Genomic DNA, 19,884 nt, shown 5'->3' on the forward strand with positions numbered 1-19,884 from the left:
TAATCTCAACATGGAGAAGCGTAATCCCCCTCAGAAATGGCCTCATGAGGTATAGGATTGGATGAAATAGATCCCTCGTGCTTCACGTCTTTCCAGTGCCAACTGATCTCATTCACGGTTGATAACAGACATAAAAACAAATGGGGAAGTTAAGATCTTTCCATCAGATCTAGACCCAGACTGTGCATACTAAATATCATCTGAAAGCCTCAGGATTGGGATCCTAATATTTGCACCTTGGGCCATTCCCATGGTGGCAACAAAGTACAAGCAAGATTGAAAACTACTTGGGGCTAAAGAGATGGCTCAGGGGTTATGCGTACTGTCTGCTTTTCCAAGGACCCTGATTCAATTCCCAGCACCCACATGGCAGTCTTACAACTGTCTGTAACTTTAAGATCTGACAACCTCAGAGATACGTATGTGGAGGCAACAATGTACCAATGTGCATAAAATAAAAATAAATAAATTTTAAAAAGAGATTGAGAACTAGTGCCTTGGAAACCAAGGAAGTTATTTCTTTATTGACATTCCCAAATTGACAGTAAGTAAACTAGGATTAAAAGTATCAAAGGAACAGACAGAATGTCCTCCAATAACCATGATTTCACGAGCACTGAGAGCACTGATCAGTTAGTTAGGTTTATAATACCAAGCATGCATTCCTCTTGTTGAGTGGGCCCTAAGTCCAACTAAAGAGCAGTTGGTCACCACCAAGGTATGTGTACCACTACCCCTCCCATAGTGTTATTGTGCCATGCTAATTAATGATATGGTTCATAGGCACCATAGCTAGGTTGGTCTGTTGATTGCTTCCCTCCTTTTGAAGCTTACATGGTGTTTTTCTGGTACTATGAAATCTAGTCCTCAGGGAGGGGGCTTTCATGTTAGTTTTGCAACCACCAATTTAGTAAACCAGAATAATCCTTAACAACAATCTATAAACATTTGTCCTTATACTCCCAGGTAAATATGGTATTCACAACTCATGAAGGAAACTCCTCTTCCCAATAGACAGTGACCACCACAGCAAACCAATCAATACACAGAGTGGTGAAACTCAGTTACAATGGAGACATCTACAAAATACTTCCATATCTAAGGTTCAAGGAACATGGCAAACGTTTGTAAGATACAGGTATCAAGGCTTTTTCTGAGATTGTGTCTCCTAGAAACATCAGAAACTATACTGATAACATCTTACCCACACAACTGCCCAAACAGGAGTTAAACAAGGAGGCATCAATGAACATGTGGAACTGGAGAGGGCAAAAATCATGAAGCCTCAACTGTATATCAAGAACTACAGGTAACTGAGTACAGCTGGGAGAGGGAGAAGTTGTCCTTCCTGGGGAAGAGCACACCAATTGGTTGTCCAGTACCAAATAGCCAGAAAAAAAATACATACAAGTAACATTATATGGACTCCACAGCTTATACCTAGGGATACAAATGAATATACAAATACATGTATTCATGCAATAACAATTGATGAAAAGAGAGGCCATGTAATAGAAAGCAAGCAAGGAGGAATATGCAGAAAGATTTGGACAGAGGAAAGGGAAGAGAGAAATGTAATTAAAATACATTCTCAAAAATAAAATCAACAAGCAAACACACCAAAAAGACAGAATAAGTGGAAGGCACAACTCAAATACAGGGCTTGTAAGTCTCAAATACATGCAATGTTTGTCTCATAAGAATTGGAAAGCTGTGTCATTAAGTAATGGAGGTGGTGGTGAAAGGAATTAAACTTTCAAAGGAAGAAAATTATTGCTGTTAATACTTATTTTGAAAAATGACTAAGGAGTGGGAACATAGGATTACATCTTAACTTTTTGGGAAGATAGTTTCAGGAGAATAGTTACAATTATCTCTTATAACCTGCAAGTTTGTTTCCAGCTGCCGTGGAAGCACTCAGATGCATGCTAATTAAAAATGAATCATTCTAGGGCAGGGTACAGAACCTGGAGCACATACTGGCCTAATCTTGGAGCAGAGCTATTTTGAGGAATTGGGGCTAAAAGCTGATGCCCTAGTAGGAATGTGGACAATGACCTTTCTAATATTATTTTGATCTTTTAATTATTTTCTAAGAAGGGATAAGACACCAAGGAACAAAGGACTTCTATTTTTAATGGCCTATATTATGAAAGTGTACCAGTAAATATAGAAATGAAAATGCCTCCATATTGAAGTACTAATGAATGTTTTTCTTGATTCGATGCTAACACTTTTCTAAGACTATAAATATAATAAAGAGGCCTTATTTTTACAGACTGCCATCAGCAAATAAATGTCTCAGGCCTTCCCAGCAGAGAATTAGGAAGGAGCTTGTGCTAAGCTCAAATCCCATTGCCTCTTTGCACACTTCTTTGAAGAACCTGTTACAGTTATTTCTTTGAGTCTCTGCTGCCCATACAAGTCTCATGTGCCATACAAGGCAAGAGGTATTTGAGGAGTACATTGAGGTATGGACACATGGGGGTAAGAAGTACCTTAAGATCAATTTATGACTCTAGGTAATGGACTCCTTTCCTTATAGACCTATGGGCTCTTCTAAGAAAAAAAATTCAGGATATATGCCAGGGAGAGTAATGACTTGATTTTGAGCATTCTTAATCACATGAAATACTCACAGGAGTTTGGGAGAATGAACCAAAGTTTCCTTGAGTAAAGGATGCAGGAGAGGCAGGTTTTGAAAGGCCTCTCCATTCCTGTAGTAAGTGAAGAGAAGGGATTTTGATGCTGAGATATAATGAGTTTTAAGCAAAGCATAGGTATAGTTAGATTTGCATATTTGTGTGCTCTTCTTCCTCAATACCCTGACAAAAACATAATCTCAAATACCCATGGCTCACACACCAACAGAATGTATCCTTTCATGAAGAGAAATCTAAAAGTCCACCCCGTGTTTGGCACACCCACCTTGTTCCTGGACAAGTGATGCAAACTGCCATGATGGAAGGGAATGCCTAGATCTCAAGCCCTACTTGCTGAGATTGACCCAGAAAGGATAATTGAAAAGGGAAAAACATTTGCAAGAGGAAACAAGAAAGCGGCTTGGGAGAGGTTAGCCATTTGCTTAGTTTATATAGTTCAAGGAGTGGTGACGGATTCATTGCTCTGAGCAGTATGATATGAGAAGATACTTAGGCATTCCTTGAGTCAATTTTTAAAAGCAACAATACTGCTATATGGGAGAAGGGCTACCCAAATCTTATGTGCACTCACTCAGAAAAAGGTATGACATTCCAAATGTTATGAAACTCATGTCTCCTGCCTTTCAACTGCCCTTGCTCAGAATCCTCGGCTGCTGATTTCACTTTTGGCAATCATACAAAACCCAAAAGACCAAGGGGACAAAAAGACAAAGATATTATACGCCAGACTCTCTCTCAGTGCTTTGGGTTTTGTATCTATTTTTTTGGTAATGTAAGCAGAGATGTCTGCTTTGGGGAATCATACCTGCCCTCTAGGGCACAGTGTCCTCCAAGTCTGTCTGTTTGTCTGTCTGTCTGTGTCTCTCTCTCTTTTTCTCTCTCTCTCTCCCCCTCCCTCCCTCCCCTTCCCCTCCCCTTCACCTTCTCCCTCTCTTCTGTTTCTCTATGTGTGCCTTTGTTGTCTCCATATCCTTCTTCAGAGGACTCTAACATCTACATTTAGCAGCTTCTGTCTCTGGGACGATAATTTCCAAATTTTCCTTCCTGAGATCTTTAGAATGGGGATTTTCAATCTGGTATACCCTGCTGGCTTCAGTCCTTTCTACTTGGATGTCTCTTCTGGGTGACTCTTCAAGCTCAATATAGCCAAGATAAGCTCACATCCTATCCTTGTACTGCTCTAAGACAGCATCCCTTTCCAATTTTTCTACTGCTCTCCTGGCACCACAAATTTCCTTGTTCCAACCTTGGCGTTACATAACTAACAGATGCCTCTCTATTGCTTCCAGCTCAGCAGCCAACAAATCCCAGGGATTCTTTTTCAAAAAGTCAAGCTCTGACTCTTTCTTTTTGTACAGCTAAGCAGTGCTAAGTACCCAAGAGTCTTTTCTGCACCAGTATTGAGGCCTCCTAAGTGGCCAATTACCATCAAGATTTCTATACCAGGTAGCCAGTCTACTCCTCAGTTCTCTGCTACTGATAATTTGATGCTATTGCTCTAATAAAGAACATAGAATGTTTGTCAAATAATGAATCCAGAGCTTGAATACAAGGTTGATTATTAACTCCTTTTTTTTTTTACCTTCACTGTTTTTGTACTCTTAAATAAATAGAACCATACCTTCTTATCTAGAGGGATTAGTCCAGGATCCCCTTTGAATACAGAATTGCTTAGATTTAAAGTCCCTTATATAAGATACCATTACATTTGCATATAGCATGCACACATTCTTCCTAATACTTTAAAATTATCTCTAGATTACTTATAACAAGTACAATGTAAATGCTATGTGAAAAGTTGTCATATTGTTTAGGAAAAAAATAAGAAATGCAACTTTTTGTTCTCATCACAGGTAAAAATGGTGTTTTTCTGTTATATGTTTTCAATTTAACTTTGGTTAAGTCTGAGGAAATGGAACAAGAAAAACCAACTTGTGTGTAGAGTTATTGAATTAATGTGCTTTAGCTCACCACTGTCTGCCAGGCCAGAATATGGGTGTTACGATATACATTTGTGTTCCTATTTATAAGTATGGACAGTCTTCCATTCCTTTAAAACTATGTATCCCTGTGGCACACTATCACTGCTTGTGACAGTATCATTAATATTACAAGGGTAAAAGTATAGGCATACAAAGACAATAAAAGTCTTGGGGAGACACATGGGACTAGAAAATAATTTAGAGGTCCCAGTTCATTGGAGCCTGTCCAAGTTACTTTTTCTGTTACCATGATAAATAATCTGATAAAAGTTGTCGTTTCTTTTGTTTGTTTTTTTAATATAGGGTTCTCACTGTTTAGCTCTAGCTTGCCTGAAACTTTATATACAAATCCAGCCTGACCTTAAAGTCACAGAGAACTGCCTGCCCTGGCTGGAACCAAGGGCTCACACCACCACATTGAATCTCATAGAAAGGGTTTATTCCGGTTTACAGTTCAAGGTTGCAATCAGTTCTGGTGAGGAAGCAGCAGAGACTCTATTGCAGGGAAGCAGAGTAGTGTGTGTGTGTTCTGCTGCTGAGCTGTCCCTTTGCACTTACACAGTCCAGGTTTCCCCCTCTATTGATCCAATCAAGATAATCCTCATGGGCATGGCCAGACACATGGATCCCAGGTAATTCTAGATTCTGTCAAACTGACAACACTACCATCACAGAATCTGTTTAAGTCCAGGCTACATCCTTGTTGGTTTGTCCTTTGCTGTCAGCAAGTGTCTCATATCTTTTATGCGTACTTCCCTTTCACTAGCTTCTATGACTCACTCTAAATTGCTTCTACACCTCCTCCCCCCTTCCTCCAAGGCCTTTGCTAATTCAAATTCTGCTTTATTCCAAGTTGACTCAAAGAGTAATTGCCCTCAAGTCTTTCTGGTTACTTCATCTTCTTTATCTCCTCCTAAGACTTCATAATCTCGTTTCTTAAGCAGAAAGTTGGCACTATACTCCAGGATATAGATCTGCAAATGTAAGTGTACAGTTACATCATCCCATATGCCGTTTAGCATCATTAGCTCAGGACCTAGTAATATACTCATTAGCAGATTCTATGTCTCCTAAATGAACCACTTTGAAAACATAGCATCGGATTTCTGGGCATTGCTTTTATTTCTCTAAAAGGGTTATGGGCCTCGTATGGTGTCTGGCCAATGTTATGTGTATTGCCCACATTAGGGATGCCCTGGCTCCAAGGTTGAACTAGATTTGAGACTCCTAATAGATCCCTCAAGTAGAATATTATGGATACCCAGAACTAAGAACAGGTTTAGCACGTTCTAAAGGAGGAGACCAAGTCCTGAGGACTGTTTCACTTTGAAAGTTACTGGAAACCCCAGAGGGAAGGACATTTTCTTCTGTCCTCTGAGAAAACGCTCAACCATCACCCCAGGTAACCCTAGTGCCTTTCAAAGGCATTGGGCTTTCAGACACTGCCAGATGGAAGCTCTGCCAGTTAAATAGATCCAAATGGGAGCCTGGGGAAAGTCACTACGCTCAAGACCACCATCCTTACCCTCACAGTTCTAAGGTGACCTTGGGGTAAACAGAATGCCTTCCTGCTGCCCACACTGCAGGTAAGGGCAGAGTCAGGCAGTCACCGCTTGGGGGCGGAGCTTAGAGACTCGGGGCGGGGCCTTCCAGCGGCAACGCGCTGACGTCAGGGGCGTGGGTCGGCCCAACGCGTCGTCGACGGGGCGCGGATCGCGGCCGGTGGTAGCTGTACCCGGTCAGCGTCCGCTCGCTCGGCTATTCGTCCTCCGCCCCGACGAGGCGTCCGTGGCCGGGCTTCCGCAGTCATGCTGTGGTCGACGCGGCTCGCGCTGCCCCTCTGAGTCCCGGGACGGCGGCGAGCGCGGCGAGCTCGGGTCGCCATGCCTACCCGTGAGTGTCGGGCCAGGCCGGGCGGGGAGCGTCGTCAGGAAGCGCTGGTCCGCCTTGAGTTAGTTTCGCTTAGACTTAAGCGTCCCATGGGCCGGGAGCGCGGGATCTCTGTGCACCTCCAGGGAAACTTAAGGGAGAGCATTACGGGAACTGACGGCAGCCCGCGGTGACGGCGCGGTAACGGAGACCAGTGCCACCCGGGAAGCCCGGGCTGGTCAGCTTGCCGCGCGGCCCACCGCGACCGTGGCCCCGAGGTCGAGGCCTGTGCTGCCTTAGGGACTTAGGTCTGAGGGACAGACTGGAGCCCTCCCTGCGGCTCAAGGCCGGGCTGCCTCAAGTGTGTCAGTCTGACTACTTAGCTGACTCGAACGCGGTTTTGGCTTGCCCGCCTGCGGTGGGACCGGGGCTCCACTCATAGCAAGCATCCCAGCTGTCCCAGAGGGAGGATAGGTTTGGAGATGACCCGGTAGTGGAGGCTTCGGGAGAGACACTGTACTACAAGGTACTACAGTTGCTAAGAGTGACCCAGATACTCGCGCTGAGGTTTTAAAACCTGTGGCCCACATTGCTTACGTGCTAACTGGTTGGCTGATCTCGGACGGAGAGGAAGCGTGATGCTGGCTATGGGTTTGAGGGTCTTTGCAAGTAGGACTCTTTTAAGTGTGTCCTGCCATAGAATTTTTAAAGACTTGTGAATGTTTTTCTCGGAATTCCTAACTAGCCCTATTTGGGACCCGGAAAGGTAGTGAGTGTGGCCCCTGCTTGAGCTAAGCGGGAACTATCACCCTACAGCCTTACCTGGTTTCTGTAGACACAGGTACGGGATTTCTAGGCAGCTTCAAATGCACAATTTCTTCTAGTGTTGGATTTCTTTCTCAATAATAGAACTGTTTGCCTCGTAGCTGTGTCAAATCTTTAATATAAAGATCACTTTCACCCCTCAAACACCAAGTGGGTTCTATTTTATTTACACGTTATGCTGTTTTTCTTACTTTATATTTCTGCTGGATTCAGCCAGCCTAGAGGAATATCTTCTGCCATCGTGTTCATGATCATTATTTCAGTTTATTATTTCTGATGCTCATGCTCTGTTATTTGACAATCTGAAATTATCACCGTGCCTATCTTCTGAGAAAGTAAAGGGGAGAAAGATAAAGGTCATCAAAAGATGATGTGGATTGTCTTGGTAAAATGCTCATTAACATTCTGCAAAATCATCAAGCTTTTAGTTAGTTCCGTGCTAGCATTATCCAGTTTCCTACAGAGGATGCTGAAAGTTATATTTTAGGAAGTTTGATTTATTTCCTCTGTTCAGTGAGTTGTGGATGAACCTCTGGTGTCAGATTGCTCACCATGAGTGGAAGGTCAAGAGAGATGTTTGTGTATCATTCCTCAGTTTGTTGCTGTACATCTCCTGTAATTGAAGGAAGATACTGTTGTAGACAGAGATTCAGCTTTGAAATGGCAGCTCGTGCTTTTTTTCTCCTGATGGCCAGAGCCCTCCAGGTGTCTGAGATACTTCAGTGAGCAGGAGTGCTTCTTAGGCGTCCTATAAGGAGACCAAATGTATAAGCAGAGACCGACACAAGTCACTGTATTATTGGATGCTTTTAGGAAAAGAAATTTATTTTTTAAAAAATGTTATTTAGATGCTCAGCCACTTGACCTTTAAGTGTTTTAGCTGATGAACCGTAATGCTTTTCTACAAAATTGAAGGCTTGAAGAGTATCGCTTTAGTCTCTTGGGTTCTAGAACTCTGTAAGCATCTCACAGATAAATAATTCTATTGTTTTTGTTGTTCACTTGGAATTGAAATGACATTCATAGTAGAAGCTGCCTTCACGAACGTGTGTCTAGGGAATATTGTTTCATTGGAGTTGTTGAGTGAGCCAAGGACTCCTTGAGAAAGCAACTGGATGTCTGTAAGGAAGGTCTGACACAGAACAGTTCCTGTCCTTGTCCTTCTGTGTTTAGCCTGTAGTTGGCTGACTGATATCAGGGCAGGGATTAGATGATCTTTTCAAATCTATGTTTAATAGACTGTTGTTAAGCTTTTCATTTCAAAGGCTTTCTAATTTTGTGTATTTGAGTCAGAAGGAAAGTTGAGGTTTCTTAATCCAATTTTTTTTGTTTAGTTTTCAAGATCAGGAAGCAGAGGCACAGATTTTTTTTTTTTAATCACAATTTCATTTTGTTTTTAGACAGTGGCTCATTGTATAGAGCAGGCTAGCCTAGAGTGATCCTTCTGCCACTGCTAAATAAAGGATTGTAGAAGTGTAACACCATGTATGGATTTTAGTGAGTTTTGATGATTTCTTGAGGTCAGAAATGGAGAAGAACCAGCTCTTGAACATATATTTGGCCCCTTTACCCAGTATCCACATTGAACGCAGATAATGTTTATTTGTCCTTAGCCAAAGTTGAATAAACTATTTTTTGTTTTACTATAAGCTATATTAGCAAAAATCTAAGATATGCCAAAATTCTATGAAATTTTTTCTAAGCTTAAGACATTTGTTTATAAAAATGTTCATTTGTTGAACTTCAGTCTTGCCACAGGAAGAAGGCAGGATTCTGCAGATGTGCTAAGTAGATGCTTCATTATAAAGGCACCGATTTAAAGTCTGACAAATTGCTTTTATGAAGGGGCTCCTTAGTTCATCCATATCTCATGCATGAAAACAGGTCCAATAAAATGTGCTCTTATGTATGAGAAATTGTTAGATACTAGCTGGGGGAATTCAAACACTGAACTGTTGTTTGTTATTAAACTGTTTTCTGTGTGTGGCTGGTGCTTTCTTTTGACACTTAGATATCAGCATTGCTATCTGGTTAGGTCTGTTAGACTGTGGTAATGTGGGTGTCCCCCATCCTTGAATAAGGCTAGTTATATTGAACTGTTTTCACTGTCTTACAGACAAAGTACAGGACTGTGTTCTTGAACTCTTGAGCCAGAATAAACCCTTTCTTCCTTGAACTGATTTGTCTGACTTTTATCACAGGAACAAGAAAAGAAACTTAAAGCTTTATTTAGCAAATGAGGCCAGTGGGCATTTTAACATTGAGACTGTAGGACAGACAAACTTATACATTCATATTATTTGGTTTGGAGTCTTGATGTTCATTCATATTTATATCATCATTTGTCTGTGTTTCTTTCCTTGTGCTTGTCCATATTCCCCCTTTTTTCTCTTCAGCCTTTCTTTCACCCAGGGTTGTATTAAAGACATGAGTAAGCAGAGCTGTTTTAAAGACTATGCAAATGTTGAGATCAGGCTGGAGGAGGTGGCAGCCAGAAATGGAATAGTTTCATTTGCCCTTGTAGTGCAGAGAAATGGAATAGTTTCATGTGCTATTGTAGGGCAGAGAAGCAATTAAGGACTGAAACTATGTTCACAGTCACAGTGACTATTTGTAGGAATACTCACACTTTCCAACTTACTGTTTTGGTTTTTTTATAAAGATCTGTTATAATCAGCTTTTTTACCTGACTTTCCAGGATTTGTTTTTGAGGTGGAAGACAGTGCAAATGTCTGCACTTCATACTATAAATGAGAATTTTTCAGTCTCTGTACCATTCATTCCTTAGACCAGCTATTTTGGAGGTGGTGGTGGCTAAAGGAGGAAGTGGTAGCGGAAGCCTGTGTTTTATAGAATACTTAGCGACATCTTTGGCTTTTATCTTTGAAGGCCAGTAGCAGCACCTGCCTCCCCACAACCACCCGCACAGTCGTAAGAACCAAAAAATGTTTACAGACATTACTATATATCTCCTGGAGGACAGAATTAAAATTATAACCTCATTAAGAACTGCTCTAGTTCTAAATATTTAAATATTACAGACCAAGTTGTGTTCACAGCCTGTCCTGCTTTCAGACTATTAGGATGTTCAGTCAGCCTGTGCCCCAGAAATGACTTCTGAACCCAGAGGCTCAGACATCCTCTAGGCCTGATCCCTTGGAATTGACTCTGATCAGTTTCCTTCAGGGAACAGGATGGGTAGCAACTCCCTTGCAGTATCTCATTTTTTCATCAGGATTTAAGGAATGTTTTATGCATCTCAGTAAACCGTCTGAATAATTGGGCAGATGAGAGGAAGAAGCTAGTTTTTGGGGGGAACTCAGTTTCTACTACTTTATTTAATATTGAATGAGCAACTTAAAAGCAAGACCAGCAGAAGCCAAGTTCCTCTGATTTTCTAAGGCAATAATAATAGATTATTTATTATTAATTATTCTTCTTATTGCCAGTTGTCCCTTACCCTTCCACATACATAAAAGAAAAAAAAGTCCTTTGTGGTTTAGTAGGCAGAACTAGAGTGTGTGTGTGTGTGTGTGTGTGTGTGTTAATTATTTCTCTTTTACAGACTCCAATTTTGTATGACATTAAGTTTGTCTCCTGGAACTTTCTGCATGAAATGATTGTTTTCTTATTCTATGGTAGTAGGAAGAATTTTATGGATATAATTAGTGAAAAAGGGGTCTTAAATTTTCAGAAGTAGAGGACATGAAAAGGCCCAGAAAGTGCACCAACTACTTCAGGAAAGATGACTAAGAAGATAGGATTTCAACAATTTATCCAGGTTAAAGCTCTTACATATTTTGCTAAATGAACCCTATTGGGAATCTAACAAATGTCCTAATGGCGATTCTTCATCAGAAAAATGAAAAATGTTACTCTAAAGTTTCCATATAATTTGAAATGACTTGCAGACAGAGGCAGAATTTGCTAGAAAAAAAAACAAAACAGATACCACAATGGAGTGAAGTCCATGTTAGTCAACAGAAAGATGCCATTCTAAGTATTCTGCTTTTGTTTTTTCTCTGCTGAGTTTTACATATTTTTCCGGTTAATTTTTTTCTTTGCTTACCAAAATATTTTAATTATGTGGCTGAATCATCAGCATGCCTTTGTTAAAATAATGTGTATCAAGAATTCTAACTCAAGAATCGCCTAAGACGGTAGTTGACAGCAGACTAGATAGAGTTTTGAGCTGTGAGGATATTGTACTGGCAGGTTTTGTGTGTCAACCTGACATAAGCTGACCTTACCACAGAGAAAGGAGCCACAGTTGAGGAAATGCCTCTATGAGACCCAGCTGTAAGACATTTTCTCAACTAATTATCAAGGGAGGAGGACCCAGCCATTATGGGTGGTGCCATCCCTGGGATGGTGGTCTTGGGTTCTATAAGAGAGCAAGGTGAACAAGCCAGGGGAAGCAAGTCAGTAAGTAACATCTCTGTGGCCTCTGCATCAGCTCCTGCTTCCTGACCTGCTTGAGTTCCAGTCCTGACTTCATTTAGTGATGAACAGCAATGTGGAAGTGTAAGCTGAATAAACCCTTTCCTCCCCAACTTGCTTCTTGATCGTGATGTTTGTACAGAAATAGAAACCCTGACTAAGACAGATAATTAATCCAGTTGGCAAAGGGGCAGCTGAACTTTGTGTGCCATTCATCTGGGTCATGCTTTGCCTCTAGAACCCAGGCTGTCTGAATTCTGAGAGTGTGCTCACTACATATGTCACATTCCTCCATGACAGAAAGAGTTGACAATAGTATGGTAGAATCATGGCTAACTCAGGAGATAAGATAATTTATTAAATTAAAAACTGACAGCATTATTTATACAAATCTAAAGCAAAATACTACCAGCCTTATGTAGTTAAGAGAACACACTTACACTTATTATCCATTTCATTAATAAAGAATTGCAGATTAAAAGCTGCTGGGGAGTAATGCTTTGATTTAATTGGGAATCTGCAAGTCCAAATGCTGAAGGTCTTTGTCCCCTATTGTTTTTTGACCAATCAATAAAGATGCCAGAGGCTGGGCAAAGGGAAATGAGATGGGGCCTTTAGATTTGGGCAGACTGAGAACTGGGAAAAAGCAAACAGAGAATCGCCATGACTCAGGGACGAGAGATGGATCAGATTTAGAGCTGCAGAGGGAAGATCATCTGAAATCTAGGAGGAAAGGGGAAGTGGCTCCCCAGAAGGGTTGCTGCCCAGAATCATGGGCCTCACAGAAGGTAACAGGGCACCAAAGTTGAAAGTAGCTTTAGAAGGTGTTGAGCCGTGAGTACCAGAGGGAAAGTGTGCTGGCCTTGGGAGAATTAGAGCTGCCCAGCTTATAAGTAGCCAAGGCATTTCAAAAATAAGCTACTGTGTGTGTATGTGTGTGTGTGTGTTCATTGGAGGATCCAAAGAGTTCCTGGGGGAGTGGCTGGAAGGGCTTGACCTACTGGGAGCCAAAGTGGAGTAGCTAAACTCACAGCTACAAAAAGTCAAAACCGTTTTTAGTTTGATAGGTTGTCCGAACAGTAATATATAGAGGCAGTGAAGTTCAATAGTAATGCCAGAAGTGGAAATTGGTTCAAATTTCTTTGGAAAGCAGGTTGAAAATGTATTACCAACTGGTCCAGGGTTTATATCCATTGGCCTAGAGACTTCACTACTCGGAATTTATTCTTTAATGATTTTTTTAAAAAAAATTTATGAATCCTGTTATTTTTTACATTTCAAATATTATCCCCCTTCCTCGTCTCCCCTCCACAACTCCCCCCATCCCCATCTCCTTTTCCTCTAAAAGGGTGTTCCCCTACCTACCTATTCACTCCCGCCTCACCTCTCTAGCATCCCCCTTCTCTTGAGGCATCAAGCCTCAGCAGGACCAAACACCTCTCCTCCCAGATAATACAGTCCTCTGCTACCTATGTAGTGGGAGCCATGGACTGGCCAATGTATACTTTTTGGTTAGTGGTTTAAGTCCCTGGAAGCTCTGAGGTCTCTGCTTAATTGATATTGTTGTTTCAATGCCCTTCAGCTCCTTCCCCTAACTCTTCCATTGGGGTCCCTGGACTCGGTTCACATGTTGGCTGTGAGCATCTGCATCTGTCTTAGGTGCTGGCAGAGCATCTCAGGATTGTCATGCCAAGCTCTAGTCTGAAGCACATCTTACAAAAACAATCAAAATTTTTTTGCATCAAAGTTTTGTGAAAACCCAGAAACGTGTGTCCAGTAACAGAGAATTGGTACATATTGATAATAGAACATCCTTTGAACAAAATATTGTGCATCAATTAAAAACAGTAGTCATGAAGCCATGCTATAGTAATCCCAGCTTTTGGGAGGCTATACTTAAATTTCAGGCAACCTTAGGCCACATATTGGGATCTTATTTCTAATCAAACCAAAATAACACCAAGCAGACACAGTGTTTTACCCCATAACACAGGCTGAACTGAAACTAGCATTTCCACTGTCTCAGCTTCCCAAGAGCTGGGAATTATAGTTGTGTACTAGTATGCCTGGGGAGTTTGTTTCCTTAATTTGTGATTTCCAGATTTTCTACAGTTAGCACTCTATAATTAGGAAAAAAAAAAGAGCTTAAGGTTACAGCTTTAATGCAACTTTTACAAAACCCAAAATAAGACATTGACCTATTGAACAGGTTCCTTTTGTAGCCTGCAGACTAGGAAACTAACCAACACCCAGCCAGCCACATGGTGTTAACTACAGGACATCTGATGGCTGTGAGATGTTCAGACACGTGCACTGCAGTGAATACTTTGCCGAGGTTGGTGCAGTGTGTTGTTGGACAGGAAGCACAGGACGGGGAATCTATCACTTGTCTCTTCCACTTGAAGTGTTTTATGCTTTATTAAGTAGTAGTTTTAGTCTTGAAATCCTGAACTGGTAAGATGAGTCACTGTGGGGGAGTTCAGTTTATGCGAGTTGATACTTTTTTGTATCTTCTTCCTAATGGTTGTCTATTGTGAATACAGTTTTAGGCAAGTGGGATCACAGAGTGAATGTTGGCAGTTCCTGCTATGATTAATGTCAGACCTGTCAAAATCCTGCCAAGTTCATTCAGTTCTTGAAATGAGCCAGCTCTTGAGGATGTTCTGAAGAAAATAGGAGCTAATAGTATTCTTCTTTCCGTGGAGGCATCCCATGACCCCCCATGGCACCTCCATCTTCTTGTTCTCTAACTCTGGATGTGATTGTTGGCATAATTCTAAATTTTATTAAGAAAGGAACCACTTTCCCATTGTACCTCGAACTAAATTTATCTATTCTAAATTTAGTCTTTAATGTATTTGCTTCATAGCCTTCAAGAGGAGTTTTCTCTTAAGTGCCATCACCCCCCACACACACACACACACACACTCTCCCCTTACTTGGTGAGTTAGTCAGCTGTACCTTTCCTTTTTACCGCCTGCACTTCAGTAGTTTTCTGGATAATGGTAAGTATTCCTCACAGCTACTCCCTGATGGGCATTTTTGAACAGCTGTCTTATTTTTGGTGCTGTAGTTGCAGGTTAATGTTAAACAGCTCTCACTCCTGCTGAATAGACTGAAGCACAAGGTACCACATTTGCCATTATGATTCCTTGGATCTCATAAACATGCTTATTAGCACACATCCTGAGAAATGAGAGATGTGCCCCTTTTTTGTGACATCTAACTAAAGTTGTTGGTTTTAGGAACTTAATTAAAAGGGTTTTTTGTTTTCTTTTGTTGTTTTGGTTTTTTTTTTCTAGATATTTGACTCAATAACTGGGAAAAGATAATATCTCTTAAAAATTTGTAGATGCAATATTATGTTTATGTAATTGTTTGGTTTTTCAGGTAGAAATACTTGTTAATGTATTAGGACAAGCATGTTGACAGAAAAGATTAGTTACTTCAGATCTTGTATTGACTTCAGCTGGGTGAAATTGGGCATTTGAAGAGAAAGGGCATTCAAGGCAGGGTCATATCTATTGAGATTCCAGTCTGAATCCATAAAGCTTCCTCTTTTTCTTGCTCGCCTGTGTAAATTTTCAAAGTTCATTTTCTTTAATTTGCAATACTTCTGAGAAACACATGGATAACTTCTCCACTCCTTGTCCCCTTTCCCTTCACTCCACGATTGGCTTTAAAAGGGAATATGCTTGGCAAACAATGGACACAGTCTTAGTCTTGTTGTAACCCAGCACTTAACAAAATGGAACAGTCTAGATCCCAGAGAGAGATGCAGGTAGATGGCCCAGTTTTTTTCATAGGGACTTTATTTGCGAAATTCCATTCCCTTGTCTGACACAGGATGTTTGCTGCTTTTAACCTTCATTGGCAGGTAGAGGAAGAGAATCCTGAGGTGCCTCTGAAACAAAGGTTTCCAAAATGCCTCTTTCCATGCCAGGTGTAACAATGTGAAAAAGATGTTGAAGAGATTGAGCAGGTAGCACACCCATCGTCTGTTGGAGTAGCTTTGTTTTTTTGTTTTTGTTTTTTTTTATCTCATTTATATGTGATATTCTAATTTAATTTCAGTAGGAAAGTGACATTGACTGTTTTTAAAAAGTAGATAGAAAATACAAGATGTTTAGAGTTAAAAGCTCATGAACTCTGAGGAGAAACCCAAGCAATTTAGCTGATGGCCTCTCACCATTTTGGTTTACTAGTCTCCAGGACTGAATATATTATAGCTCCTCTTTGTGGTTATTTCTGTCACAGACGATGCAGGTGTGCTAGTAGATTCAGGAATGTTCTCTTTCAATTTTGCTTTTCTAGTGAATATGTTAGGGACATACTTATTTAATGCCTACATTTGCATGCACTAGACAAGGCAGAGAATGAAGGGTTGGATAAAGTAGTCCCTAGCTTCAAAAAGGTTATATCATTTTTTATGCATGTAGCTGTAACATAGAAGGAGAAAAAAAAATAAAGCCTTGAGAATGGGTTTGTGGTAGTTCATGAGAGAGTGTCCATGACACTAACAGGAAAATAAATAGACAATACTTTCAAAAAACAGAGTACCTCAAATGATATGACAGAAAAAGTGAGCATAGCAGAAAGGCTAGCATAGGGGAAATACTCAAATCATAAGAGTGGGAAAATGACCGCAGACAAAAGAAAGACTGAAGTCCTAGAAAATGTGTGTGTGAATGTATTTACACACACACACACACACACACATGGCGTGGGGGATATAGAAATTCTATGTTTTGTTCAACACCAGATGAATCTTGCCATAGCTCTTGTCTTTGCTAGTGAAGCAAAATCTAATGGGTTATCACAGTCTATTGGGGAAGAAAGATGTTTAGCAAATTAATCCTAACCAGAGAGTTAGATGAAGGCTTGTACTTGTTTCCTATGCTAGTCAGGCTGTCTGAATAGTCCATGACCACTTTTGAATAGTCCAAAGTAGCAAGAAATAGTAGTAGTAACATTCTCTTACAGTCTGATCTGATGTTAAAACAATAGAGAAAATTTATAGAGCATCAGGGAAGATGTTTTAAAATTGTTTTGAACTTCAAAGTAGTTGTCATATTTCAGACCTAATACATGTAATCCTATACTTTTGTTCTTAACTGTCTTGCCACTGCTTCCTGTCTGGAAGAAGAGACTGTCAAATTATAGTAAGTGTGTACAAACTGGTAGTTGTGAAGTTTGCAAATAGAACTTAGGGCACCTCAATATGCGTAATCTAAAATGAAGTATATAGAACCAGACTACTAGTAGCTTATTCTATTGCTGCCATGTTCAAGCCTCATTGCATTATGTATTTGTGAAAGAATTGAGTGGTTTTCAGGCAGTAGATGGCTGTCTGTGTATAATAAGGTTCTTGAGGAAAAGCTTATTTCAAAGACAGAACTGAAGAGTGTTTAGAGACTTGATTGTCACTTGACTGTCTGCCTCATTGAGACTTTTCTCCTCTTATACTGCTAATACTGCTCTTTCTTCCTTCCCTGTGTGCTCCTTAGTGTGGTGATCAGGACTCTGTCTGCTCTTTAAACTATGTAGAATTATTGTTCTTTCTGTTGAGCCTTCCTTGATAGGTACAGCAGTGTGTAGGTAAAAGATGGAAAAATCATAGGAGTTCCCAGAACAATGGAGAGGGCCAGATGTAATTGCATGTAGTTTAGCTGCTGTGCTTTTGCCACAGTGGCAGTTGATTCAACCACTTTGACATTTCTGTCTAAAATTGTATTGTGACTCTGTGTTCTTAAATTATATTTAAGAACACTTAGTGCTTAATGATATTTGTACAGAGGTGAGATGATTTTCTATTGATCCTTTCCATTTTTAAGAGTAAACCTATTATTTATAGGTATGAAAATTTAAAGTGCCACAAATACTTAGTTTTCTAGTTTCTTTGTGTAAAATGTCTCAAAAAATAGGTTGCTTTGCTTATATTTCACCTTTACTTTTAGACTTGAGAAATTTTAGTAGTAGATTGAAATCTTATGCTAATATGTTAGTTTTATGATCCATTCAAAAGTTCTTATACTCTTGGATATATATCCAACTTGAAGTCAAATCATGGGTTACAAGCTGATGGCTTATATTCTGCTTAAGACAGCTTTCCAGACACCCACCTCTCTCTCTCTTGAGACAGCTTTCTCTTGCAATTCTAAAAATTCTCTTTATAGCTTATTTCTTGCAGATCAAAAGCTCAGTCTTTTATTTACATATCAATTCAGTCATTACTCCAAGTTCCTTTTTGATTATCCCATGAATCAGGATCCCTTAATGACCCTCCTTTGATTCTTAGAAAGATATAGCAAGCTATTTATTTTTAACATTACAAATGTTTAGAGATCTGCCTGCCTTGGTAAGCACAGACAATGAACTAGCTCGCTGGGATCCAGTCCTGAAATTACCATTTCTACCATGCCTGGGCCCAACCTAACTTTGTCTCAGGTTGACATTGAATTTAGGAATTTGCCTGCCTTTGTATTTTTCTGATAAGCTGGCTCCCAGTCCAGCCACCTCTGTTCTTTTAGGTCTATGAAGCTCCTTATATAATTCATATTGCATCCTTATATTTTTCATAGTTGAGAAGTTTTATATTCTTTCTTGAACTCATGTTTTCAGAGTTCTTTCCCACAGCCATAAGGGCTGTCCTGAAGGTCTCTCAGTATTTACCATTTTGCTGAGACATTAGCCACACCCTTGCCTCTTGAACTTGTGCTGTCTGTGATTGTCAGGGCATCAGTAACCTAAGCAGAGAGGACATTCCTAAAAGAAAGAACATGAAAATATGTACATTATTACACAAACAAGTCTTATGCACACAGTAACCATCAACACTTATGGAGGCCTACACCCTGCTGACTCTGTTCCAGGGACAAGAAACCATGTTACACTTGTCCCTTCCACATGGCCAAGCAGGACTCTGCAATATTTTTATTAATCCTTAAGAGAATTCCATAAATTATGTCTTGATCATATTTACCCCTGCTCCTGCTCCAACTCTTCCCAGAACTGTTCTACCTCTGGCCAATCAGTGTTGTCATCATAGGTATTGGTATAGTCCTCCTCCTCCTCCTCCTCTTCTTCCTTATTTAGAAGAGAATGTCTCAAAAGAGATAATCCTTGTCCTCTGGGTCATAATAGTCTATTCCCTTCCTTCCATGATGTTTCTTGAGCCTTAAGTGTAGGGGTTATTTTGTAAATGTATTGATCCTCCTACCTTATAGTTAGTTTATATCTGCATTTGGCCACTTTGGCTTTCTGTAATATTTTCTGTTTGGTGCAAGAAATTTTTTTTTTTTTTTTGTGAGAGGTAAGAGCTATACTTTATAGTAGCTATAAGACTAGGTATTTAGAATGCAGTTAGAGCTTATACTAGTTTACAAAAATGGCAGTGGAAACTTTGTCCTCGAGTTCAGTGACCTCATCAACTATGAGCAGTTGGCTAATTTTACAGTGCCTTGTATGAGTTCTTTCCTATTAAGTGTACCTTAAGTCCAGTTAGGTTTTTGTTGGTTACTCCCAGAATATAAGTGTCACTGCTGTATCTTTTAGAATACCTTGCCATGCTGGTTATTGTTGTGGTCCATTCGTGTTAGAGCTGGATAAAATTATTGATTGCTTTCTTCAGTTGACAATTTGCTTGACTCCTTCCAAAACTATAAGAGATAGTTCTCAGTGAGGAAGTCTTCAGGCCAAATCCAGGTTGATTACTTCAGATCGTATATCTGGTATGTAGTGTCTTCAGCAATAGGGTGTTACCTTCATTTCTGGAAAGCACTGACAACCATATAGTCTGGGGGATCCTCTTAGATTCCCCTGATCAACAGCTCAGAAGGAGCTTTTCCATGCCTGGTACTGGATTTTTTGTTACATATTCTTATTGGAGGGGGGCATTAAGCAGCATATCTTTAATTAAACTACACACAGCACTCCCTCCCCATGAACACAGTGCTTATAAAGTAGCCATAAAATAATATAATTCCCATGGCTTTTTTCATAATCCTTAATGTGATTTATCCTTTTTCCTTATCTCTTCCTCTGTATTGTTATTACTTCTCCTTCCTTAGTTAAGTTTTCCTATTCATTTTTGTCCCTGCTCCCCG

At 40.2% G+C, this 19,884-nt stretch overlaps 1 protein-coding gene across 2 annotated transcripts in view; it reads left to right on the top strand.

Annotated features, from left to right (window-relative positions):
• Positions 1–6,319: 6,319 nt before the first annotated feature.
• The window catches only part of Efr3a (EFR3 homolog A), an 80,691-nt gene continuing 67,126 nt past the window's right edge, over positions 6,320–19,884 (top strand). Inside the window, exon 1 of one of the 2 annotated variants that reach the window (XM_039079526.2) lies at positions 6,320–6,538. In XM_039079526.2, coding sequence (XP_038935454.2) covers positions 6,529–6,538 — 10 coding nt within the window. In that variant the 5' untranslated portion in view covers positions 6,320–6,528. The remainder of the gene's footprint in view (positions 6,539–19,884) is intronic. The other variant, NM_001130564.1, reaches the window with a different exon arrangement.

Source organism: Rattus norvegicus, chromosome 7, assembly GCF_036323735.1.
Source record: "Rattus norvegicus strain BN/NHsdMcwi chromosome 7, GRCr8, whole genome shotgun sequence".
Classification (NCBI taxonomy): domain Eukaryota; kingdom Metazoa; phylum Chordata; class Mammalia; order Rodentia; family Muridae; genus Rattus; species Rattus norvegicus.